Source organism: Aquila chrysaetos, chromosome 6 (genome assembly GCF_900496995.4).
Source record: "Aquila chrysaetos chrysaetos chromosome 6, bAquChr1.4, whole genome shotgun sequence".
Lineage (NCBI taxonomy): Eukaryota > Metazoa > Chordata > Aves > Accipitriformes > Accipitridae > Aquila > Aquila chrysaetos.
This window is the reverse complement of record NC_044009.1, coordinates 37,542,926-37,570,478: the sequence shown is the minus strand read 5'-3', so window position 1 is coordinate 37,570,478 and position 27,553 is coordinate 37,542,926. Positions and strand designations below refer to the sequence as shown.

The 27,553-nt window shown below is 37.6% G+C and overlaps 1 protein-coding gene across 3 annotated transcripts; it reads right to left on the bottom strand.

The window, feature by feature from the left end:
• Positions 1-2,950: 2,950 nt before the first annotated feature.
• Positions 2,951-26,597, bottom strand: LOC115343271 (cytochrome P450 27C1). 3 transcript variants are annotated; one of them, XM_041124657.1, is made up of 10 exons: positions 26,133-26,597; positions 21,055-21,245; positions 19,211-19,410; positions 16,425-16,634; positions 14,494-14,657; positions 11,336-11,502; positions 10,466-10,544; positions 9,481-9,684; positions 6,654-6,766; positions 2,951-3,157 (listed from the first exon to the last, which is right to left on the bottom strand). In XM_041124657.1, the coding sequence occupies exons 1-10, from the start codon at positions 26,469-26,471 to the stop codon at positions 3,076-3,078; spliced, it is 1,749 nt and encodes a 582-aa protein (XP_040980591.1). In that variant the 5' UTR covers positions 26,472-26,597; the 3' UTR covers positions 2,951-3,075. The 3 variants fall into 3 exon arrangements, with proteins under 3 accessions (XP_040980591.1, XP_029874894.1, XP_029874896.1); XM_030019034.2 differs by lacking the exon at positions 2,951-3,157 and having other exon boundaries at positions 6,177-6,766; XM_030019036.2 differs by lacking the exon at positions 2,951-3,157 and having other exon boundaries at positions 6,657-6,766; positions 9,439-9,684.
• Positions 26,598-27,553: the final 956 nt, after the last annotated feature.

Sequence of the window (27,553 nt, the reverse complement as noted above, 5' to 3'; positions counted from 1 at the left end):
TACATTGTAGGTGTTTTACTTAATTGCACACCCTAGATTCTCCATGTTACACCTTTCATCCTAAATAAACTGATTTTTTTGTTTAAGACTAGATTTCCGTAATTGTGGATGTGTCAACATTGATGTATTATGCATTTCTCCATCAACAGTTCCTTTAGCATCTTAGTCACGTTCTCTGTCTACAGTTCTTTGACATTTCCCATAAGCACCTCCAAAAACCTGACCTTCATATGTTGGCATGGTTTCTAATTTTAAGAACATCAACATTTGCTAATGGGAAATGATGCTATTTTTCAGACCACTTGTAACAGTTACTTGCTTCTGTATGTTTTTGTGGTTTTTTTTATGTCGTATATGAAATACTTTCATATGGGCATCGTTTTCTCTCATATTATTATACCTTTTCCAGTTTGTGTCCCAGCATGCAGTTTAAAATGTACAAATCTCCCATAAATGCTAATATTCAGACAAATTATTTAGATAATGCATATCAGGTCTGTTTGGTGATTGCCTATTTGCATACTCCTGGCTCATGGCAATACAACTTTGCCTAAATATTCTTTATTGCAGGTTACTTGCATCATCTTGTATTTGTCAGGAGCTAAGAGCCCCCACAAACGTTCTGTAGTTCAGCTGACAAGTGGCAACCTGAATTCAAATCCTTATCTGCATTTTGCAGACAAAGAAATTTAACCTACTTTAAATGTATCCCAAACAGCTACTACTGCTTACTGGTTTCTTGAAGTTGCCTGAGCAACTCGCATTCTGAAAAAATAATGGTTAACTCGGGCAGTTTCATAGCTTATGTCCTGCATAGGGGAAAGCACACAACTTTTTGCCTTTAAGAAAAATGTTTCATTCATACTTCCAAATTTTTCCATTTTTCCTCTAAAAATATAGAACAATGCAATCTGAATAATCTGCTCACACCTTTCAGCTTCTGGTTTAGACACCAATTCTACATTTGACAGATTTCAAACAATAAAATGGTAAAAGCAGATCTTATCCTGAAACTTAACTGCGGCAAATATTCACTTGCAGTTGTTTATCCCTTAGACACTTCCTTCCAAAATCCAGCCTTCCTTTAATCTGAGAAGTGGGCTGCTTCAGTGAGTTTACACTTCAATTTAACTGTTTTCCAACTGGATAAACACTTGACAGCAAACAGTATGTTTCAAACATTGCCAAGATTGGTACAATACCCTTTAAATGGTGTCAAAAGATTTGCTGTTTACTGCAATGCAGGACTGAAATTTACAATAGTGCCTGAAACATGCAAAATATCCCCCTACATTATTTCCTGTCTTCTTCACTCTTATCTCTTCTAGACTGTAATCTCTTCAGAGTAGGAACTGTCTTTATTTTGAATTTCACATGATAGAGTGTCAAAGCTCAATGATTAACAAACTTTGTTAAAGATAAATCTCAGCAGAAGGCATACAGGACTGCAAAGGCTGGATTTTCTCTAATGAGGCCTACATGAAACTTTGGAAGTACTGTACTATTTGTTACATGCAAATTCCCATTTTAAGCAAGCATATGCAAAAGATAAACACAAATTGAGCACATTTATACATACAAGGGATAAGAGTCCTTGTCAAACAAGTATAACAAAACTCCTCTATCTTTGAGGAGGTATAGTGAGTACATTGCTTTTAGCTATAATTTTTTTTTTTTAATAGATACTCAATCACAGACTGTTCGTAAGGAATACTATAAATGCAGCACCACCTAGTGGTACCAAAACCACAGTGTAGTGTTTTCAGTGGTTTCCTTGAAGAAAATTACTTTTGAAACCATAGGGGAAACTCTCAGATGAAACTATTTTTAAAATACCCACATGACATCTACATGTTTGGTTTTTTTTTTTTAGTTCAGCATGAACATGAATAAATAACATGTTCAAGCTCTGGGTATACATTTACTTATTTTCTTTGAAAGGGAAAAAATATGTGAATGTGTGTATTAATCACAGAGGATAAAATATTTTTCTTTTTTTGTGCATAGATCTATACATATATATATTTTTAAATGATCAGGTATTAAAATAGTTACTACTCACACCTTCCCATCTAACTTTATTATTTATTGCTGCTGGTGTGAAATTTAGATGAAAACCTACATATGAATAAGTAATATCCAGCAACTTTGGACCTCTTCCCTAATATTTTCCAGCACACATTCCGGTGAACCATAGTTTATCTTGCTTCACTATATACAGTCCATGACATAGACGATTACCTTGCAAAAATCAGAAGGGTCTAATGTGTAACACCAGTTGGACTTGCCTTCCATAGTGATTGTATTGGCATATGTATTTATGTCTGTCCTAAGTAGCTGTATGGTGCTATGACTATAACTTAGTATAACTTGGATTTTAAATCATCTTAGCATCTGCTTTTCACATGACTCTGTAAATCCTCTATTGATACTTCAGGAGGTGAAAAACCCTGCAACGCACCTGCCTCTGTGGAAGCCTGCCAGCGCAAACTAACGTTGTTCTGGAAAAATGAGAATTAATGATATGTTATACCCCTTCAGAGTCTTTCTATGGGCATGCATAGGGGAAGTTTGGCACTACCAAAGATGTAAATCTTTAGTAATTATATGACAGTATTTTTTACGTTATGAACATGATGTGACAATTTAATATAGGAAGGAAAAACAAACAAACAAAAAAAATCAATGATCAAAACCAGTAGTGGCCTTTTTTTTTTTTTTTTTGGTATGTGGTGCAAATAGCACACACATCAGGCACCCAAACTACTCTTGCCTCATCCCATTTCTCTCGTTCTCCCCAATCCTACATGCACTCCACAGCTCACCTCTCCAGTTCCTTAATTTTGATCTCATGTATGCTTCCATACATTATCTATTTGGTATAGCCCCAAAGCCTCCACTCTGTGACTCTCCTACTCCCTTTCCGCAGTCCTGTGCGTGACAGCACAACTCTTCTGTTTCTAGCTCCAAACACACCCCCAGTGCCTACTTCTCTCATGTTCACAGCTGCCAGGCATGCTACTCTCCATCTCCATGGCCACATCAATGCTGAGGTATTTAAGGAGCTCATAAGTTTCATTCACCACTGGCATACAACTTTGCTGGAGCTGTGACTACTTCACCATTGACCTCATAGATTCCTTCCATGCCTATGTACCTACAACAGAGTAAGAAAAAACAAAACAGACTGGCTAAATACAGTGATTCTAGTTAAACAATCGCTTTATAGAATTCTTTTCACTGTGCTGCAACATTTCGTGGCTGGTTGGGGATTTTTTTGTTTTGTTTTGTCTTCACCATTTCTCACAGTACATTTATTCTAAACTCTCATTCCCCTGATGGCTTGAAACTTTCTATACCAGTTTGTTCATTGCTAGCTGGTGATACTTGTTTTGGGCAAGCATTGCCTTTTACCTTAAGGAGTAAACACCTTAACTTCAAGGTATTTGAAGAAAACATTTATCTCCTTTCTCCATATTCACTTTTTCTAGACTTCTAGATGTCCTTGCAGACATCAGTGTTTCCACTACCTGCTATCTAATCCAACTGAAAGGAGCATCATCAAGTCAGCACAGTTTTGTGTCCAAAGAAACAAGTTCTGCTAAGCCTATGGTTACATAGCTTCCAGATGTGCCAGGGCTTGATCTGCAAGCTTGTGGTCTGCTTAAATCACAGGGAGGCAGAACAAAAGTATTTAAAGTTTTAAAGTATAACCTTTTCTCCACTCACAGAAACTTTATTAACCGGATAATCTTAGTAGTCGCCTTACCAGTTCAAATCAAACTCCACCTTTCTTGAACACATAACCACACTGTATATAGCACTTAAGATACAGGCTCACCTATTCTTCCCCAATCTCTGTCAGAGATACTTCATCTCATACATTCTAGGCTGTATTTTTCATTATTCCAACACATTTGCAATTTCTAGTCATCTGTGATTACCTAGGTCTTCCTCTACACATTTAATTTTCAACTGGTGAGCTCCTCAAATAAATTCTTTTTTTTCCCTACATACATGGCTTTTGCTATTAAATTCCATCCCATCTCTATTACATTCTGGGTTCTGGGTTTTTTTGATTTTTTTTTTTTTAATACTTCATGCCTTCACTCTTTATATCATTAATATTCTTCTATGTATTAAGCAATTACCATTAATCAAAACATTGCATTAGAATAAGTCCTAGTGTATTTCTTGAGTAACTTTGCCAGTAACTTTCCTCCAGAATGACAGTAATATTAATATAATATTATCTCTCCTTCAACCAGGTCACTACACACCTTAAAATTCTTGTATGAATCCCCATCTTTTCTAGCTGAACTAGTAATTTCCCATGTAGCAGTTCTATCCAAGAAGTTAAAAACTTTAATACACTACAGAAAAATGCAATTATAAATAGCAATTAAAATGAGAACCAGGACTTGTAAATTCTGTATAAATATTTTATTAAGTATAAAAGACAACTTACATGGATAGATGCTCTGTTAAAACAAATCACAGGCTTTCTGTTTTCATGAAAAGAATCAAATGCTTTAAAGAGCATTTTAGAATGCCTCTTCCCTCTTCTACAGTGATGTATTACTTAGGGACAGATACCAAGTAGCAAATGTACAGCAACATAGCAATAGCTGGTGTTTCTAATGATGCTATGACAATGGAAAAGGAGGGCACCATACAGAATCCAGATTTGGATTCAAGGCTTGGGCCCTTTGGTCCCCAAATCAACAAAACCAGGCAGAGTTATGGAGTCAAATACTCAATCCACAAACTTTTAAATAGACCTTTGCAAAACATCTCCTTTGGAATGTCAGCTGGCTCTGGCAAATACAACTCTCTTCATTCTATTTAAGATGGGGACAATTGGAAATAACAATGGGAAAGAAAAAAAAAAAAGGGAATAATGTGAAGCCCTGGAAAACAGCATCAAAAGGCAAGCTCATTCAAGGAAAAAACCCTCCACAGATTACCTGTTTTTCTTACAGTACATATATATGCGCAATACAGGATTAACACTTTGAAGTCATCATGTAAACATTTAATCTTCTCACAGATCAGATCAATTTTGTTTAGTGTTGTTGTTTTATATATGAGATCCATACAAAGGAGATTTTTTTTTCTTTGTCAAGACCTTGAAAAGGCACTACAAAAAGTAACAAAAATACTACAACAATGTGACTGTAGTAGTTAGCTATGTGGAATGTCATGTACACCATTAAAACTACAGTGTTATATAATTTGTAACCTGTCTGACTTTTTACAGCTAGATGAGCAAAGAAAAATGTTGTCATTTTAAAAACCGAGTTGCAGAATGTTTTTCTAACTCTGCATACGTCTAAAAAGTTTACTATTATCAGTACATAAACTACCTCACAAACAACAGTCAGAGCCTGACATGTAAACAGTTAACTATACATAATTACATAGCTAATTTCATATTAGGATATGTAGGTTTGAGCATTGTTCAAGGCATAACATGGTCCCAAGGTGTAAGGTTTCTCTCAAAAATGAGAACATAAAGTTAGTGCAGTGATATTAAAGTTATCTAAAGACTAAAGTCTCATGCAAGAGAGACTTTTCTGTTAGTTGTCATAGGAAAAATAAAATAATAACTAAAAAAACCTTTCAGGTGTCCACTCCTTGTATTGGACACTACATAGTAAAAAAAAAGTCTCCAAATACTTCTGCAGTCACATTTCCATCCCACAGAAGGCAACTGTGCACCTGCCTATGGATACAGCATGTTACGATGGGAAGTTTTCAGTTCTTACTGCTGAAGAACTGTGAAGATGGTTAATAGTAGTATTTTAATTAAATGATAAAAATGTAACAACTACTTCATTTTTATTATTTACATTTGGTTTTGGCATAATATTAGCTAGATCAGTGAGAAAGTGGCTTGTGCTGTTCCACTCAGTTTACGCTTTGGTGATGAGGACAATGTCTGGGTTCATAACTGTACAATGTGACATTTAAACTTTTAAGATTTTTTTTTAATTATATAGAAACATTTTATAGGGATTATGTTTGGATAAATTTTTAATTGTTCTGTATTTCAAGTCTAAACAAAGTGACATAAATTTTATTTTTTCTATCTTTACTTTTCATATTACTGCATTAATTTTTTATTACACGCAGAGTAAATGTTCTTACAGACAAGAGAAAAATGATCTCATAATTTCAATGTTATGTGGAAACTTTTAAAAAACACTGGAGGATGTGACACAGGAAAACATGAACTCATAAATGCAGCTAATTTTCACATATTATATAGTAACCCTCTTGCTCTCAGACTCACTGAGTAGTTGACTTTTATGACAAAGCAGTGTAACAAAACCACTGAATGATACTGACATGTCTTAATTTAATTTTGGTTTTTTTCAGTGCATTTGTTGTTATTACTAGAAATCTTTCCAGGTAAAAAGAGATTCCAAGGGCAAGAAGGAATTTTTTCAGTATATATTTTCATATGTGTAATTATCTACTATAGGAGAGGTAATTTCTCTTATGTACTGGTAGCACTAAGGCAGAACATAATACTTGATCATTTTGCCAAATACCTACAAACCAGAGAACAAACGTGATTAAACATCCATAAGATGCAAGTCTGTTCCCATGAAAATCACACAAGTATTTGCAAAACATTTGAGTCTCACTTTCTGTCAGAAAATCTCACATCGATGGAGTTTCCAGGAGTCAAAAGTCCATGGGTTTTGGCATGAACTGGTTTGGTTTTGGGAGAAATTTTGATCTCAAAATTCTGAAGCAACTGTGAAGATAAACAGGACAACTATTAGAAAACCTGCAAAATTACAGATGAAGATTAGACTTTGGAAAAGAGAACATAACAGACTGTCACAAACAAAATATCTGTTGCCAGTTCTGTGGGGTCTAAGTGCTATAATTCCCACACAAGAAATTAAAAATAGTTGTTAGAAGGTAAAGATTATAGCTAAAAATCTTCCTCCTCTGATTGAGGGAGGACTCAGACAGTCCTTTCTGAAGAATTTCCACACAACTAGATTAAACAGTCTGAGCTATCAAAGAAACTACGGTCTCTTTCAAACCTTGTGAACTTCCTCCCTACGTGTTTTTGATTTTGCTTCCTTTAATACAAATCAATATGTGCAATTATAAAACAAAGCAATAGAAGCGTCCCAATCCCATCGCACACATTTCTCTTCCTGGGCAGAAGGAAACAAAACAAACATGAGACAGCAAGTGCACCAAGTGAAACAATCATCATTCAAGGAGCCAAATAGTAGAACCTCTCCTGAACAGAATCACTGTAATTCAATCACACAGGTTCTCTATACATTAAACCTCTATTTCTATACACTTAATGAATGAAACTGAGAGAATTAGTTGCAAACATAAATCACAGAAATCGTGGGCTAAAACAAACTTCAAGAGATTTATCTCACCTGTTTTGAAGCTGAACATAGAATACATCAGCTATCTATTTTAAACCTTCAAGAAGAAAATACCTCAACATCCTCAACTTTTCCTAATATTAAATCTCAAACACTTTTTCCTATAAACTAAGCAATCTTCTCTTATCCTTCTCCTAGTAAGCATGGTAAACAATGCACTATTCTCCTATACTTAACTACCTTTTCAGTGTTAGAAGTTTGATCAAATTTTCATCTCATTCTTCTCTTTTTCAAGCACCTCATTCTTGGTATTCTCTCCATCTTCTGAATTTCCTCCAATTTGACTATATTGTCCTTAAAATGCAGCGCACAGGGTTGGTTGCACATCATTGTCTAGCTTGAGGATTCACCAATGTTTGGTAAGACTGAGTAATTTAACTCCTCTTTCTGGCATACAACATGCTTGTTAATACTGTTAATACACGCGAGAATTACACTGCCTTTTCAGAATTAGCATCATTATTATTGTTGACCGATTTTTTTACTATATCCCTGCAGTCTGTTTATATGGTACTAATTACCCAGCCAGCTGGTCAGCAATTTGTATTTATGCATTTGATTTCTTCTCAAGAGCAGTAACTTGCAACTGTCCTTAGTGAACAATTTTGTGTTGATTCTGGAATATTTCTCCATTTTTTCATAATTCTATATTCACATCCTCTGATTTTAACTTAATACATGTCAGCTTGATACCCTACGCAAACTCTAAAAGTATTCTCTAATCCATCATTTACACTGTTAATGAAAATACCAACCTAAATCAAATGCAGGACAGACTCTTATAGAATTTTAATTAAATGTTTTCCCAGTTCAACAGCAAATATTTGACAGCTACTGCCTCCAGCTATTTCTTTTTTCCAACCAGTTGTGCATGCGTTTTATAGGTACTTCCATCTGGAACAAACTTTATTTAATTTAATTGTGGGAACAATGTTTAGGACATGTGAAAATACTTCCTGAAGTCAGAATACATGATTTATTTTATATCCACCACATTAGGTAAATGATCAAGTCAAAGAAAGAAATCAGACTGGTCTGACATAATTTCTCATTGATCAGCTCCATGCTTCATGATATTTAAGTAATTTAAAAATAGAAATACATCTCGATTCTTGTAAATAGGTTGTGTGCTATTTTGTTCTAGTTTCTTTCCAGAAAGCAAAAGCAGGCTCTCTATTACTTCCTTGATCCTCATTTTCAAAAAGATGCAAGTATGTTTGTTTGTTTTATCCAGCCCCCTGAGAGCTATCTCACTCTATTATTCAGAGATTGCTCTAGGAGTTTACTTAAGGTAATTCTAAGGCAAACTCAATCAAGTTTGCTTTGAATACATATAATGGGTCTAAATATTTTTATAGTTAAGTAACTATAAATAGTTTCCAAATCTTTGAGGTTTGATTGCACAATCTGATCTCAATATTTAAGTTAAAGGGTGTCTTGTAAATGACAAAAAATGTAGCAGCTGTTGGGAAGGCTTTCTTTATGATATGAAGCAATGGAAAACAATATATATCAATATGTACTAACTACTTCTATAACTATAAATAATATATATCTAAAATGATAATAAAGTTAGAAGAAAGAACAAGAAGGGACAGAAAACCACAGAACACGGAAAAATTCTACTACTTGTCTTAACACTGTGGTCAGTAAAAGGATATAAAAACTATTTTACACCTTTGTAGTACTGAATTCTTCGTAAGTAAAATACTGAAACTGAGCAGGTAAGCATTCTAATATACATTAAGAAAGATTTCCAATTTGCTTACAAAAACCTTCTGTACTAAATCCGTAGATTTCCTTAACAGTCTTACCTTTAGTTTTACTTCATTTGTACTATAAACACCTTTTCTTCTCCAATGTAGTTTAACTAGTATGCTACATTTCAAGCATGATTATTTTCATTTTTTAAGCCTTTGCAAGATGAGTATGCTAGACAACACTCCAAAACAAAGTTTTTGAGCACTGTAAGTTATCCAGAAATGGTATACATAGAAAAGAACCATACCAATATATTTTTCTTCTTGTAATGCTGTCACATAGTTCTAACCTGAATCAGTGCAAGATGAATTTCCAGCTCTGCAATTCTTTTTCCTATACAGCTTCGAATGCCATAACCAAAGGGGATGGAACCAAAATTGTCTACTCTGTCCAAATTATCTTTCCTCAGCCAGCGCTCTGGTCGGAACTCATTTGCCATTGAGAAATTTTCTTCGCTGTATGAAGTAGTATAATGACAGAGTGCCAGCTGCGTCTGAGGAAATAAATTATATTTATATTTAGCTAACTCCAATACACATCAAAAAATAAAAAAGCATTTGTAATTACTGTAATTTCTGCAACATGAGGTGATAAAAACTAAGTATCTTTCAGTAATTCTGGAAGAAAAAAGGATGCCTAGAAAATCAGATCCCTTTCTCAACTGGTCAAATGAAATAATCTTCAAATTGTTTTAAATGAATTATATTATAATATATAATATACTTAATATATTCATTAAGTATATTTTTGAATTAAGAATTCTGACTGTTTTAAAGCCACGTTGCTCTAACACAGAAGTGCTGTCATTTAAAATAGAGCCATACAGTTCTACCATGATCTCTGTGTAATCTTTGAATAGTATAAAGAAAAGATTCATAATTTAAAAAGGAAATTAAACTCTTTCTACAAGGGAATTAACAGGCAAAGAATTAGAAAACCACAAGAATAATGAAATTTATGCTTTTTTAATCAAATTGTAGCATTGCACGAAGATGTTATTAATAGACTCCACCCTGAAGAATATTAAGAACAAGTCATGATGGTAAATTTGATTAGCAGGTGAGGACTAAATCTAAAAAAACCCAAACAACAGCAATAAGTCAATTATAAAATCCATTTTTGTCATATAAATGGGTATTATGGGAAATACCTTCCTCTTAACGCTCTAGCTCGGTGAAATCTTTTGAAATCAATGAAGCGTATATATGTTGTAATCACATTTCATAAACAAAAATTAAACTGTGTTCTCTGCAGAGGACTGCAATAGAACCTACCCCTTTAGGTATCAAGTATCCTCCAACGATCAAGTCTTTTTGGGTCACTCTTCCGTTTCCTGGCAATACTGGATATAACCTAGAGACAAATATTTGTGAGAAGTTCAACAGTAATAACTAGTACAACTTTAAAAGTTTAGATTCCAATTTGCATTCACAAATATACAATATGAATGCAATATGCATTCACAGCAAAAAGGTTTTTCAAAAGTACAGAACACCTTGGAGATTCAAAGACCTTGAATCATCTGTGAGAATATGATTAATACCTGAAAAAAGTTATTTACTTGTAACTGGAGGTTGAGCTATTTGGTCTATGTATTTATTTGCTTTACACATGTAAAAACATGCAATCAATTGGTCAAGCTGGAGATGTTTTAGCACTACTGGGAGCTGAAAAAGCCTTGTTGATGCCTTCTCTAAAATCCTCTTATTCCCCTCACCTCACTGTGAACGTTTGGTATAAACATGTAAAAAAAGCATGTCACATGCCTTCAATTTAAGTCAAGAAGCTTAAAATGATTGTAGTGGCACTGCAAAGTACCAGCGTGGGGGAGGAGGTTGTTACAGTCCATCATACAGACTAATACTTAAAAGGCAAAAATCAAGCTTTCAATTACCTACCTTAACAGACATGTCCTACATATATGATACTACTTCTACCATACTTAAAAATATTAAACATTATATAATCTATCATATTTCGTTGCTTAGGCATCCTTGGACACAATACTGCTACAATAAATAAAACCAGAAGCAGCAAATAGCAGCAACGACAACTAAATACAAATGTTAGCATGGACTCAAAATGCATTACAACTACACGGAATTAATTTTTTTAATTAATGATTGCAGTTGTCTGTTACATACCTCAAGGTTTCTTTCAGCACAGCTCTAATCAAAGGCAATTTCGGGACATCATGAGCAAGAGGAACTTGGTCTTTCCCCAGCTTATTGACTATTTCCTCATGAACACGTTGTTGAATCTCAGGGTGCTTTGCCAACAAGTATGTTGCCCAGGACAAAGTAAAAGAAGTCTAAGCAAGAAACCACAACCATCACTGTCAAGTCCAACAAGATTAGATTAAAAATAATTTCAAGCCAAGAAAAACAATCAGTTTTCAGCTATGTGTTTTATACATCTAAAGTTATAAAACACACTGGCAATGATTCACATCTGGACTCAATGGGATGTTGTCAGATTTCACCATCCCCTCCTCCACCCCTTTTTTCCATCTAAAAATCCCCCACATATCAAAACAATCCATGCTGATATTTTCCCAGTGAAATATAAAAGCAACAGAAAAACCAAATGCAAACAAAACTACATAAACAACACTGAAACATAAACACTCTAAACAGCAATGGATTAAGTTAACTGTTAAGTTTTCAATATGTATTTCACCTTTCCTCCCAACAAAAACATTTCATGGGAAACAAGATAAGAGAATACTACTCAGAACATTACCAACCCCTTTTAAGCATATGGTGGTCTCCTCATAGCATCCACACAACAGAATTTATATTATCACTGCTAAGATTATACTTTATCCTTTAGTAAGCAATGCTACACCACAACTGGCACTTTCTATCTCTTGAAAATTCCAACTTGACTGAAATTAAGCATCCAATTGAAAGCTTTCTTAAGGAAGCTCGAAGAGTAGCTTATACATTTAAAGGGGCCCAAAAATGTTAAAATACACCCCCCCCCCCCCCGTTAATGATTCTAATAATCATTAAGGCTCCAGAAAAGAGGTACTGTGTGAAAAATCATTTAAAAATATTTTCTATGAAGGAAGAAACAGAACACAAGGCAGGAGACAGTTCAACTTTGAGCACAAGATGATTTAAAGGAACCCATCATCTAATCCTTTTTCACCTCAGCTGGAAAAATTGCACTTCAGTGCACATTTGTGGTTTAGGACACACTCTGAAACCATGAATTCACTCTGTCTGTAGTAACATGGAACTAAGTAGAGTATTTCAACTCTTTTAAGTTTTTGTGATCCACTACTTACCATTAATTTAACAATGAGTCCCTGTGTTTAAGCTACCTGGATTTCAGGGACTATCCCATTCAAATACGAGACAGACTCAGGACATTTTGCTTCTGCTATCAGCTGCACCCAAGACATTAAGGTCAAGTAAATGGCCTTACTTGAGCCCATTTCCCTCACTGAAGACAGAAAATTTACCATGAAAAATGTATTTTCCATGTTGCTGAGTAAGTATGGCAGAGAAAGTGACAATGCAATCATTCTGTTCCTTACCTGTGTTGTTCTTGCTATCTTACAACATTTAAGAGAGAAAAATTGTAATTCCTACCCTAATTTTCTTGAATTATTTTTAAATGTATTTTTTTCAACTTGTGTCACAAAGACAGACAACCAGTATCGCTTTCTATACAGGAAACAGCTTTATTTTCAGCTTCTCACTCATTAGCACAACAAAGCTTAAAGGTTGTAAACAATGTATGGGAAAAAACCCAACTTCTGGAAATGTCTTATTTTGGGCTTATAGTTAAGATCAATTTAGAATGCAAATTCATCATGACAGTGACCTTTTATGTCTTGTCTTCCAACTGGGGTATAATACTAGAAGTATCATTCTCAAAACCTTTCTTTTTTCTTGTAATATTGAGTGGCTGTCCCTTGCTAAAATGCAACCCTGTTCTATTCCTCTCAGAGCTCAGAAGAGCTGGCAATTGTGCCATCTGTATACAGAACTTCTCTGATATAAACACTGTTTCTTCCCAGGTTCCCAGCTCCTTCATAACCTCTTAAAAATTAGCACTGTTCCAGGGAGAGCCAAGATGCTTTGTAGCCAAAAACTGCCTTACAATTCTGTTGAAAGCTTTTATAATCCTCTAAACCTCTTTCAGTTTCTATGATAAAATGAGATCTGAAGTGACAGCAGTAGGGGAAAAAAAAATTCCCTCAATTTCTGTCTTGTACTTGGAAATGAGGAAATCAGAAGTACCGTCCTCTCACAAAAAGATTGTTGCCAGCTGAGAAAGCTGAGTCAAACAGAAAGAGAAACTCTTGCTGGCATGAATTTGAACATTGTCCTTTTACTTTAATGAGAACTCTGTCACACACTGAAAATGGAAAATTAATGGTCTGAAAGATTAGAAAATGAATGGGATGAATAACTGTGCTTTACTTAAGAAACAAACATCAAAAAGTTCTCCAAACTCATAAGGCCTTGGGATATTTAACCAATGGAATAATCTTCAGCACATACATAAGCTTTACATGTACTCCTTATTTCGGAACTCAAAAGTATTACTCTTGGGGTTTTATTTTTGTTTTCTTTAGAAACCTTACAAACTTTCTTAAATCAAAAAAATCTGAATTCAGTTAGAGATGGCCACTTAAAACGCTTCGCTAGGTGTTAACGTACTGTATATATATTGAGCCCCATTACAACAGCTCTTTGCCTCAGACTGACTGTATATTGCCAGCATAAGCATGGGTATAGTGAACTTACACCTTACCCACATTAGTGCTGGCCTAACACACCCCTCCTAATGGACTGCAGCAGAAACCAGGTATCTGATCCATAATGTGTGTCCCAGTTGATTTAACGAGCCATACATGAAAATCCTTTACCAAATTCTACATATGAGTTTATTGATCAATTTTTTTCACACTAAATTTCAGCAGCCTTTTCTACTGTGGTCTACCTAAAGAAGCACAAATACCAACCTGATATTCAAACTAGTAAAAGAAAATATATGAAATTGAAGCCGAATGTGAAGACAATTGCTATTTTATCTGTTTAATAAACTGTGGAACCAAATCCCAAATGATGGGTTCCTGTAAACCACAGCTAGAACAGAACACTGACTTCCTTCCAGTAGAGAGATTACACAGTGCTGTAAGTATTTTCTATCACTTCAAAGATGTCATGACTTAAACGTGTCAGAAATTATGTCCTTATAAACAACATAACCCCCCTGAAGATAGCTGTGAATGGTACTGGTTTATGAAAACAAGTGTGCACAGGAAAAATGATAACAAGCTTACTGTGTCCACTCCTGCCAGAAGCATTTCAGTCATATTGGCATAGATCTCTTCCAAAGTAAGTTCCTTACTCACTAGAAGGTATGTAAGTAGCCCACCATTCACTTCTTCTCCTTGGTCCAGCTGAGACTGGATAGCCTTCAATTTGTTGTCAACATGGATTTGACCTTTAGGATTCAAAAAAATTGTTAAGCCTCCATTTTTATTTTTCTGCTGGTTCCATGCAGTAATGGCATTTCTCCCTTATGCTACACTACATAGCACACCCCCCTCCCAAAAAAAAAAAAAAAATTTGAATTTGAATCTATTTTCTCAGGGAAAAGATAATAGAGTGGTGGTGGAGGTCCTTGGGTACTCATTGTAAGGAAAGACTGAGCTGTCAGGAACCTTGGTAGCTCACAGCATGAGAATGCTGAGCATGAAGAAAGGACACAAGAGACTATAGTTTCTGACATGGAGTGAAGGAAGCTCAAGGTCAAGTTTTTACGCCCACCGGGCTTGTTTTCTGACGACTCTGCAAGAAGTGGTGAACTCTGCAGAGCATGCTGCAACTCAGCACACACAGGCTGCTACAAGCTGTTAGCAGCAACTGGAAGGTCAAGCCACAGTACTGAACTACACTGAAAACAAAGATGCAGAGCATCAAGTAGTAACAAAAATTGAAAAACTTCAGTGAATAACATTTTAAGCAATTTCATCCACAGTCCCATTTATACTTTAGTGACTACAAACAGCATCTTCAGTGAAAGAAGGGCTTTAAAAAAAAGGAAAACTCCTCAGAAAATTAATGCCTCACAGAATGAGCTTACAAAAAAGTGAACTAGAATGAACATATTCCTTTATGAAACCTACACAAATACACACATCACATACAGTGATTTTCACCATTTAATTCCTTTTTCACAAAGCGATTAAACAAAGAAACAGCATGACAACAAGTTTTAAACTGAACAAATTCCTCAAGAACAGTTTTTCAGCTGCTGTTAGGATAAAGCTGAAGTCTGCTGCTGTTTTTAACCCACAAAAGGGAACAAGAGTACTTTATCATGGGAAATAACTTAGAAGTGGCAATGCAAAAAGTATGTGTTTCACAGAAAACACACCTGTATCAGCATTAAATGGATTCCCTAATGCCTACTAGAGGTACAGATCAATACATATTAAAAATTAAACCTATTAACACATACTAGAAGTTAAGAAACTAAAGAATCTACCTTCAAGAAGACATACACAGACCTACCTAGACCAATAGTGCTAATAAAATAAATTTAAAAATGCATGCAGCTTTCTAACATTAGAGAGGGAAAGAGAGTTAGGGGTTTTTAACACTCCAGAATGTTAAAAAAATATCTATATTGCAAAGACAACTCTTTCTTCTTACTTACATGAAAGCTGATTCATAAAGTAGCCTGGAATGCTTTATTTACAAAAAAACATACTGTAGTACAGCAGTCTACTTCTATGTCAACTTATATGCTTGTATGTGTATATATAAACTTCACAAAGAGTTTAATTAATTGCTAAAGTCTAATTTTTTACCCTTCTAGTCAGTTTTAGTGGTGATTATTTGTCAGAGTGCCTGACTGAATACTTGCTGAAGTCAACAAAACTACCCTCATTAAAATTTGAGTGGCTTAAGATAAAGCCTTGGCAAAGAACTTGGACCTGGAGTGAGGACTGGGTGCTGAAACAGATGAAGACGAATAAAGAAACAGCAGTATAAAATAGGGGAATATTTAAAGTGTACAGGTAAAATTCTTTTTTCAATAGCGTGTTTTTTAAAACGGTTCCCTTGGCCAGTCTGCATTTAATATGAAACTTACTTCCGCCACCATGTCTTCTTATAATTTTAGAAAAGAAATGCAGCAAGTCCTGTTCAAACACACACAGAACCTGCAGAAATACAGCTGAACTTTTCTACTACTAAATCTTACTAAATTTGAAGAGTCCATCCCAGGATCTGCAGAACTCTCTCCAGGGTTTTGGAATAAGTGGACGAAGCCATTTGGGAATAGCACCTGCATACATAGTGGTCTTAAACATACTAAACATCAACTCCAGAGCCTCAATATATTCAACAGTCTGCTGTGGGACGTTGTTTTCCAGGCAGCCCAACCGGCATTCATACAGAATAGTTGCCACACCTGCACATACGAAATCAAAGAATTTGCTATACACATGCATATATACATATTAATAATTTAAGGAATTAAAATGCTACCATAATGGAACTACCTTCCAAAAATATTTAGTTATTATTACTGCAGTTGGGAGCAGATCAAATAGAAATTTAAAACACAGTAAAAAAATCCCAGCTAAACATCATAGGGAGACAGTGGTTACAATGTCAATAATGCTCAGCATGAGAAGACAGCCAGGAATTCCACCAGCAGTAGAGCAGCCCTCCAGCATGTTTGCTGTGTTTCGCATTGCACCGCTAATCCTGAGCCTGCCGTGTTGGCCTCTGAATACATAGGGACATACAAGTCCAAAGACATTTCTGGTAACTTGTGATAACACAGGAGTTTCTAGCAGTGGCTATGCCTTTCTTTGTCATAAGCTGGTAGTAAATGAATAATGAGTATGCATAAATGGATAAAGAACTTGCACTCCAGACAGTGATTTTACTGCACACAATATACTCCATGTGGCCCTGAAAAACAGCAAGTGTGTGACACACTTGCAAGTGACAATACTGACTCCTCTCTTGTTCCTGACTTGCTATAATTTTCTCAGACGCTTTTCTGCAGTACTGCAGTGATCCCTACTAGGAATACCATTCCCTTTCCTCCCCCCAAATAACAGTACTTTATATAAAGTTTTCATTAAATTCTTCTTCTCCACTCTGGACCATTTCTTCCATTTATCAAGTTAATCCTTACCTGTCCATTAGTGTCCCTGCAATCTCTCAGCTCAGTTTTTATAAACATAGCCAAATTATCAAATACTAGACAGAGCTCAGCCAGAAACTGCCCTACTGGAGTTAACCAAAATGTTCTCTCAGTTTGATAGAAAACCATTTCTTAATTACTTCCTGAACACAGGTTTCTAGCAATTTTTCCTCCCAGCTTGCAAAATCTAGATCATATTGCCCAGTTTATTTATTAAAATATCACATGTTATGGTATAAAAAGCATTCCTATTGTCAAAATAATCTTATTTAATGATTTTTCTAAAGTCCAGTGGGGCAATTAGGTAATTTAAAAAAACATTTAGATAATTTCTTAAAGCCATTTGCATCAAATCAGAAGTTTTAAAATAAATTTTGTGCTTTTAAATTCATTAGTTAATAGTTTGTCTAAATCTTTCCAGGAAATATTAGAATAGCTGTTAACTAGATAATTAGAGGAACTGGTCTATTAACACTCTAATCTCTTTTTTCTCTGTTTTTCCTATTAAAAGCAGGTACAATAATGATGTTTAACTGTGATCTTGCCCTCCATCAAAGTCTCCATAAATTCTCAAGTATATATACATAGAGATATTTTAAGAAACTTGTCTTTTTCCCTGTTGTTTGCTTTGTGTATCTTCTTTATTGACAAAAATAATTTTAAAAACTGGCTATTTTCAACTCACTCTTCCTTCCCTAATTTTCCTCCCTGGGAAGATATTTTTCTGTGCCTTTTATTTCTCTTGTGCCTCTTTCAGCAACTGCTAGTTCTTATGCATTCTTTTGCTCTTTACATGGTCCTTTCAAAAAAATCTTACACGTTGGTTCCCTGAAGAGCTGACAGCGTAAGTTAATTAAAACTGCAATTCATATAGGAAATAAGTGCGTGCCAGGCACAAGTTATAAATGAAAAGCTAAAAGAATGTGAAGAATTTAAACTAACCCATCAGTTAAAGTGAATCTGTAAGCTCAGAGTTTAAAATTCCATAAAACTGGTAACTCTCAGTTTAAGGCCATTTTTAGACACTATTAATGCAGAACAGACTGAGGTTAGTTTACCAAACAGGCAGCCAGCAATTTGATACAGCATCTTCATAGATGAGCAATTTGGAAGTTCTTGCAAATCTCAAATTATTCAGCTGCCTGTCAGCAAAGAGTACCAATGTTTTTAAAAGGCACTACGTATAACTAGATTAGGTTGTATGCAGTCAGTTGAAGGAATGCATGAAGTATGAATCACTGTTAGTTTTCTATAAGACCATGGGAAATGCCATACTAGCTCAGGCTGTAGTTCCATTCAGTGTTCCCTCATTAATGGTAGCCAGTGGCAGATGATTTTAAGGCAAGCATAACAATCCCTCACTTGGCATGTGTAGGCAGGGTAAAGCAGTATCTTTTCCCACATTATGCTATGAACAGAATTTACATACATCACACAGTGATTCCTCACCTGGAATTTGGTGAGTATGTTGTCAGATTAACATGTCTTAGAAGTCACACTGTCAGAAGGTCAACACCCTTATTCTTGAGAAATTAATACAGAAATATGGAGTACTGAAACTGCTCAGGGCCTTGATTTTACATTTTACCTATATACCAGCAATTCCACAGGAATTGTCCCTTAATACAAGGTGTCATCTCTTTGGACTCCACAAAGAAATTCCACTGATACCTACTGCACTAAGTAGGAAGACACCTGAGTGCAGAACATCAAGCTTGCCTTTTCAGATCAATCACAATGGGGCACTAGCCATTTGACAAAAATGCCTAACCATAAGCACACTGCTTTATATGCATTTTCTTTACCAATATTATACAGCCTGGGCTTACCTTCCATTGAATACTTGAAGAAAAGGTTGTTAACATTGGTCACTGTTTCCCCATCGTCCTCTTGACTTCTGAGGGTGTGGATTCTTTTAATTAAGTCTGAGATAACTTCATTGACTCCTTCAGAGTAAACAGCCACATCTTTGGGTTTCAGAATTTTTTGCCTCAGTACACTTCTCATTTTTAGCCACTGTTCCCCCTCCCTAGAAGAAATTATTAATAATGTCTATACCCAATTTTCCTTAACAATCATCACCTGGGTAAGAGCTCTGCAATGAAACTGTTTATGATTTTTTTCATGTCAAATGAAAGCAAGTGGTGAGATGAAAATGATGATAATGTATATTTGGTATTATGCTCCTACATTTTTTGCACATCCTCATTAAATTTCAGTGTTGCAACATGTACATGCATGTGTAAGTCAATCTCTAGTTTGGGTGACAGAACTTGTCCACTCAGTGTGCTGAATTTGACAAGTATCTCTGTATTAGTATTTTAGTAGCAGCTAACACAAGAAATTACCAAAATTTGCTTATTAAAATTACTTTAAATAAATATTTGAATGGATAGTCTGCAAAACTGCTTTTACCTAGAGTTGGTGCTTAATTACCAAAGAAAGGTATCACATTCAGATCTGACAAATCAACGATTTGAGCTAGTACCTTAAATTCCACTACTGATACATCACTTTCAGTTACCCTAATTCTAAACCTACAAAGTAATAGGGTAGCAGACCTAGCTATAGAGAAACAATTTACAGCTAGATTCTCCTTTAGCTGAGCTATGTATTGAAATCTGTGTGCTGAAGACTAAAAATCTGAATTGCAGCATCTGCATGCTTCCTAAGAGCAGAGTATTTGGGAACAGTGGTTCCAGGGATATCTTTTGATTCCTTATGAAGACAGGCAATTGTCTTTTATGCATTTATTTTAAATTGCTATGTATTTCCCATTAATTTTTTTCACCTGGAGCAATGCTGCTGCAGGGTACAGAAACTTATTGGCCAGCAAAAGAATTTAATCTCTTTAACAAATACTTTCTGACTATCTCTTGATTTAAGATCTCATCTCACAAAACATCAAGGAACTGTTAGTTTGACTCTGAACTGCAGCTTAAGATTTGAGTCTGCAGTGCAATACATAACGCCTTTTGCCACCATGAAAGAAACAGACTGTCCATGACTCAGGAAATTAGTTTCCCTCTAAATAAACATCCTATGTCAGTGGGGACTGTGAGTAGCTCCCAGTGGCAATTAACCACACCCACATGCACTGCCAATTTATGCAAGCCGTAAAGACACATAACTCTCTACGATCAGATACATACAAAAAATATCTGCACAGGGATGCACAACAGTGTGAATTTACTATACAGTGACTTCTCTACATTAATCTACTAAGGGGGCACTTTGGTGAACAATAAAGCTAAAGCCAACCTGAGCCAACAAGTCCACACAGCACACTGCCAACCGGATGCAACAGTCTAGATCTGAAGCATTAAAAGCACAGTTTGCACGGTGCTGTGCCGAAGTTTGTAATCCCTATTCTGCAATACTGCTTCAAGGTAAGTGAGTCAGCTCAGACAACTCCAGCTGATACACACTCCCCAAGAATGTTTTTATGCAAGGTAGCTTGCTCTACATTCAAACTACACATCATTACCATTCCTTTGAAAATTTACAGCAGAACAAACAATTCCCCATAAATTCCTATGCTCTTCCCCCCACTAGACACACAAATTTCCCCACACAGTAAGGCCTGAATTCCCAAATGACCTGTACAGTCCTTCAGAAAAATCACTAAACTTTTACAAGAAAACAAAGAAAATTAAGGAGTAACAACACTTACGCAGAAATAAGTCCCGTGGCTCTCCCTCGTAGGTCTCTGTATTCCTGCCAGGATTCCATGTTAGCTCTTTGTGGTGCTCTACCTTCTGCTCGGAGGACTTGAGCAACCATATCTCGATCTGCAATGGATACAACAAACTGGGGACCAAAGTGAGACTTGAAGATCTTTCCATATTCCTGAGTGTGTTTTTGCTACAACAGCACCAACAAAGAGAAACAGAAGTAAAGTATTACTAAGGAAAAATATCACAAAAGGAAACTGACAAATTTGTCATACAGTGAATCAATCTATCACATCTAGAACTTGATCCCCAGCCTTCCAGTCAAGGAATGGTTTGAAATGTCAGGAGAAAGCATCTAAGCATTACTGTCAAATATTCACAAGGAAAACGGAGAGGTCACACCATTCAGGGCCTCTGACTGAGAAGACCCAAAGCTCTAAGGCACAAAGCATGAGTGAAACCAAATCCTGAGAAGATGAAAGGACGTGGGGCACTTAAAAACACATCCCTTCAGATCAAACAGGTTAGAAAGAATGTCTGAAAAAGTGAAAAACATGGAGGTAAATAGGGTGAAATTAACAGTATAATACAAAGATATAACAATTTACTTTTAATCTCTTTTGTAAATAAAGACTTAACTCTACCATTTCATTCTTTACAAAAAACTACTTATAAGTTTCTCACACCTAACCGACGACAATGATAGCATAGCAGCCTAGTGAAAAACTGTATTTTCTGACAGCTTCATCAGCAGTGACCTTTAGAAAGACATATGTTAATTCTGCAAAAGGACAGAAATGTTGAGGTCTTATCCCTGCAGTGAGGTTTATTTAGTGGCTGATCCACAAGTTGTATGATTCAAGCTGAAGGCAAGGAACAGGCAGTTAAGAAAGAGGATTGGAAAACATTAAATTACGCATTAAAAAAACCCCAGAAGTTTTCCAGTAAGATTGCACTATCACTGTCCCATGAAATCTTACTGATTATTTCAAACAAATTTAATTCCGACATGGTCATGAAATGAAACACCCAACTCCCATGAATTCACTTGGAGTAGACGTACATCATAATTTTAGAGGAAAAAAACCTAAACTGCAAAGGAGTTGTTAAAGAGATATTATTAGGACTTTAGATTTAAGAAAGCTTTAAATTTTAAAGCCTTTATTTCAGGTTAAACTAGCAAGACAAGATAAACTGACCAAAGTTTAACTTCGGCATGTTACCTGCATCTAATCCAAAGACATCTGCTTGTAAAGTTATGTTGATGATAAATCAAAGATGTTTGATACAACTACACTAGTGAAAGTCTAGTGTTGACCGAAGATTAACTTACAAGAAATAATTTTAATCAGTCTTGGTTACAGAGATGAATTGTTTAATTGCCAGCAGTAAGTTTACACATGATTCACTCTTCAGCATATGGTACCAAGGGCTTATAAAAAAGTAACTCTTTTTGCCTGGTTTCCAAATAAAACAAGAGTTATGCAATTGTGGTCTCTGCCAGTCTCCTCTTGACTACTTTTGGAACACAATGGCCAATTTCAGTCAAGTTTAACAGAGAGTTAAAGGTCTCCTACAACTATATTCTTACCATTTTCAAAAACCAGCATCTGGATTCAAATGAGACATACATATTAGTCACCCTGATGAGGGAAATGCTACAGTAGGATCTCAACTGTTAACGTTTCTGCTTGGTCTGCTGCTAACCAAACACCACAGGCAGACCAATGTATGAAGAAGCACTCCCAAAACCCAAAGTAGCTCTTGCCTTGGAGATATTTTAGGGATATTGAAACTGAACTTGGAGAGAATTGAGAGCATGACTCTTAAAGGAAAGCATGAGTTGGGAGACAACTGCTGCAAGGAAAAGGCAGTGGAGTGAGGGGGACACAGGTCACCAGTCACGGAAAACAGGTTCAACAAATTTTGCTATTTATGGAGCAGCTTGTTTTTTCCACTGATGGTGAGGTTTACATGGGAGCATAAACTTTAACAGAAAACAAATCAACTGTTGAGCCATCCAATCAAATAAATGAAATACTAGTTTTAAACCAGAAACAGACAAGGACAAGGTATTTGAACATCTCTTGCTTTCAACGGAATGATGTTCAGTGTATCAACTTAATGTTTAAAGAAATGCCTGGAATTTCTCTTCAATATTTTCTATCACAACATAGGTTTTCTTTCCCTTGTTCCAAACCTTAAAAATACTACACTTTAATGTCTCACATACCACTCTCACACCAGACATTCTTTCACACATCATAAATTCAAACTGCCAGCATCCAAACCCTCCCCCCTCACCTTTCTTTTCTTTATACTTGCATAGCACTGATGAGACAAAAGAGATCTAACCCCAGCAAATTAAAAATACTTTCCCTTTGTCATAATTGCTGTAGGCATTACTGTTTTGGCCAGGACTAACAGGAATCATGTTACTGAGAACAGAACCTCCTTTGTGAAAAAGTCCTCAGCTTCCCCACCCCTTCTGCATATAGCGTACAAATACTTGTGTGTGCCGAAGGACATCGTTTAAGTAGCCGTGCTGGTTACCAAAGGGTTTCAGATTAATTCATTCCTGATGTTCACTGTATTGTTAAATTTAAACAGACTGTTATTAATCCAGTTAATGCCTATTTGCATCCAGCGTGTATGCAAACAGGGCATCCATGACTTGTAAAATGATTTTTGAAACTCTAAACAGAATAAAAACTAGTATCATATTACAACTTCTCCTTATCCTTCCTCCCGCTTCCCCTTCTATGAATAACACTCATTAAAGAATATATACGTATCAGCTAGTGATAGTGAAAAACATATACTATTTAGGTTGTCTTATATTCCTTTTAATATTTTGAATAATTTTCACTGTTTTGACTGTCAAAGAACTTTAATTCAGTGGTAGCATTTTTTTTTTTAGTGTTATGAGACTATGGTGAATGCCTCTCAAATTCTGTACACCACCACAGAAGCAGAGAAAAAAAGAAATATAATGCAACAAAAAGCTCTAGCTATCATGAAGTTTCATCTGCATGCGCCTTGGTTAGGAAGCAATTAAGTTGAGCAGTTCATCATTAGCAATCTAGTTTGGCTGCCATCAAACACAGCGTACACTGAGGAGCCTAACACCTTTTTTTTAGAAATCTAAACGGTAAATACAACAAAGCCAGACAAAACCAAGCAACTTAGGTGATTTTTTTTTTTTCTGTTTCCTGCCTCTTTCTGGTGTTTTTAGGCTCTTTGCAAATCCTAACTTTTTAATTTTGGTCCTCAAACCATTTAAAGTTCTGTCCTGTTCTCTTTGGTTTCCCTTCTCTGTTTTTACTTCCCTCTAATTTTTTTTTTGTTGTTATTTCAGTGATTTTCAGGCAGTGAACATCTTAGGCTTGTCTGTGAATCTCTTCCTAGCGATCTGGGAAAGGTCACTAAGAAAAACAAAATAATAAATGCCACATTTGAGGTATTCCCAAAGAGATCTGTACTGCCAGTGGAAAGCATTATGGATCCACAACTGCAAAAGGGTGAAAACCACTGCTTTACTCCCTCAAACGCAAGTGCTCGCTTTAGAATCACTTCGACTACCTGGGAAGGGGCCCCAGGAGATGCACTGTGACTTCTCAGGAATGAAACCCACGTGTTTCGCCAAGCAACCAAAAGAATTAATTTTTGGCTAGAGACAGCCTTATGGTAAGACACTTGCCCATGCCAACATCCAAGAAATGCTGTACGGAGGAAGAATACTCGTCCACCCAACCCCTGATGTCCCAAGCACGGATAACGGTCCTTCACCCACCTTCGCCGGGTGCCACTGAGGAAGGGGACCCGCCGCGGCCTGCGGACCGCCACCCGAGCGGAGGTGCCCAAGCCACAGAGGGCGGTCCTCAACCCCCGCCCGGGTTCAGCCTTATTTTACCGTCTCCCACCCCGCCGCCTACCCCACAGCTGCCGCACGCCAGGTGACAGGAGCCGCTCGCCGCCCTCCCTCCTCCCGCCCCGCCACCAACCTCCCGCCGCCATCAGGCCCCGCTTCCCGCCACCCGCCTCCCCTCCCCCTCGCCGCACCGCCCGCCCGCGAGCCAATGGGGCCGCCAGGGGAGGGGGCGGCAGAGCCGGCCGGGGGCCGCGGGCGGGCGGGCAGCGCCGGCCGCCACCGCTGCCCCCCCCCACCCCGCCTTCCCCGTCCCCCACCCCCCGGAAAGGTTTCAAACCGCCCGCCTCCTGCTGAGGGGAGGGTGGCGGCGGCCGTGGGCCGGCCGGCCAGCGCTGACGGCAGCGGGGCCAGGCGCATCTACCGCCCCCTCAGGGGACCTATATATGCGAAGTATATTTATGTAAGGGGAGGCCAGGAGAGCGGTGAGGGTTGGAGAGACAAAATGGTCTCTGGCCACAGCGGGGGAGCGCCGGGCTGAGCTGAAGGAGGGAAAAGCGGCGGGAGCCCCCCCGCGCACCGCCCCGGGGGTAGCGCCTCGGCCGCCAGCCGCAGCGCGGCTGAGGCGGTGCGGGCGGGAAGCCGCCCAGGGTGCCGGCACGGCCTCACCTTCAGGGTGGGCGCTGCCGCCCCACGTTCGAGGAAAGCCCACACTTCCCAGCTCCGCCCGCCAAAAATAAGCCCTCTGCCAAGTCCGCGAAGCAACCCGGTTCAAAAGATGGGATTTTTTTTTTTTTTTTTTTTTTTTTGGTCCAAGGCACCTACCTAAAAGTTCCAAAATACGCACAAAGATGAAAAGGGGGAAAGCTCAAAGACGGGGGGTGCCGGCGAGGCGGTCACCCCGCGTACGAGGGGAAGGGGGAACTCGGCGGGAGGGTGTCGGCAGGGCTCGGGAGCCACGTACTCGCAGGCTCCCCCCCCCCCCCCCCCCGAAACAAAAAAGCCAAAACCTCCGAGCGCTGCGGGGGGCGGGGGTTGAAGGGGGGGATCCTCTCCGTCCCGGCTCTTTCGTAACAGCGGGAAGGCGGCGGCGACTTAGCTGCGGTGCTGGTAACCCGGTGATTAGGCAACGCTTTGTGAGGGGAGAAGAGGAAAGGTTGAAGTAAACCTGACGTGAATAAAAATATTAAATAGCCGAGCAAGCTGTACCTGGATTTCATGAATGCGGCCGAAGCCGTCCTTCCAGAAGAACTCGTAGAGGTTGTAGAGGGTGTTGGGTCCAGGCATTTCTTGCAGGCTCTTCACCCTGCCAAGCTGGTGCGGGGTGGGCTTCAGCAGCTCCCCTGCGCGCCCCGGGTCTGCCACCATCTCCTCGCCTTTGTTCTCTGCCGCCGCTGGTGAGTTATTCTGCACCTCCAGAGACTGGCTGCTGGAAAGTTTGGGCAGTTGGTGAAACCTGCTGGCAAAAATCGCGTGGTAAAAGTAAGTTCTCTCAGATTCAAGCGCCTGCTTGCATTTCATTGTCAAAACCCTCGTGAAGAAAGACATGTCTTTTAAATTCAGAAAGGTCCACTTTGCTCCTGCAGCTGCTTTTTATTTGGTTGCTCTTTCTTCACTGCCTGCTTTAACTTGTACAAGCAGCACTTCTCCAAACTTACTGCATGAGCATCAGTTTACACAGACCATTATTTAACGCTCCCTCCCCTAGGGCTGGAAAAGGGGGGTGGGTCTGGGATGAGACTTGAATAGAACGAACCTATTATTTTGTATAATCCAAAGCAGATAAGTTTACCCATTAAGCTTGCAGCCAAAGTTTAGTTTTTCCCTCTTTCCCCCTTTGGTTTGGCAGAAAGCTCACATAAGGATTATCCTATCTTTCTCCTTCATTAAAAAGGTGGGTTTAGGGCTTTTTTTTCTGTGGCATTAATTCACTCCCATATGTTAGAAAATACTGTATTTTCTGCGAGAAGTTCTCTTGGTACCATTCTTCATCCTTTAACATATATGGAAAACATTTCTGCATCCACATACAGATAGCAATGGTTTTACACAGCAACCTTACAAAGAGTTCCTGTAAATTACAATATCCAGGGATGTTATTTGTATTGCAGAATGATTTATCTTTTGGACATGAGCTTGTGTCAACTTTTGTAGAAAATCACCAGTGCCCTGTAACTACATAGTGTTCCACCACTGTTTTTCCTCAATTCGGCTGCATAGATCTCTAGTCACGCACAGAGAACTTGAGCTCCAACCTGTGTATCAGTTTGGTTTGCACAGTTTCAAAAGTGTTGTGCTATCTTCATGTGTATTTCTGTGTAATTCCATAGGTGTTGGTGATAATCTGTCTAAATGTTGATTAGTTTCAGAAATTATGTGGAAGAGACCACCTTGGTTTTAACTGAATCAGAAGCTCAGGTAAAGCTTGAGGACAGAGGAAAGTCTCAAGGAAGATCCACATTTCAAGAACTTAGTTATGAATAAACTGCTGGAAAAGTAAGTCTAGTGAGCTTCAAAGTTATTTGCCTTTGTTTTCCTTCTGTTTATTTTTCTACATTTATATTTTTGAGGCTGCAATCCAATTAAGATTTGTGTACATGCTTAAATTTTACCACTGATAACTCCACTGA

What these genes read in the sequence shown, in the direction of transcription:
- LOC115343271 (XM_041124657.1), bottom strand. Translation starts at nt 26,471, where the DNA reads ATGTCTTTCTTCACGAGGGTTTTGACAATGAAATGCAAGCAGGCGCTT. An exon ending in GCCGCATTCATGAAATCCAG is followed by an intron (nt 21,246 to 26,132) that starts GTACAGCTTGCT and finishes GTGCTGTTGTAG; the next exon opens with CAAAAACACACTCAGGAATA. An exon ending in GTGCTGAAAGAAACCTTGAG is followed by an intron (nt 10,545 to 11,335) that starts GTATGTAACAGA and finishes ATTTGTCTCTAG; the next exon opens with GTTATATCCAGTATTGCCAG.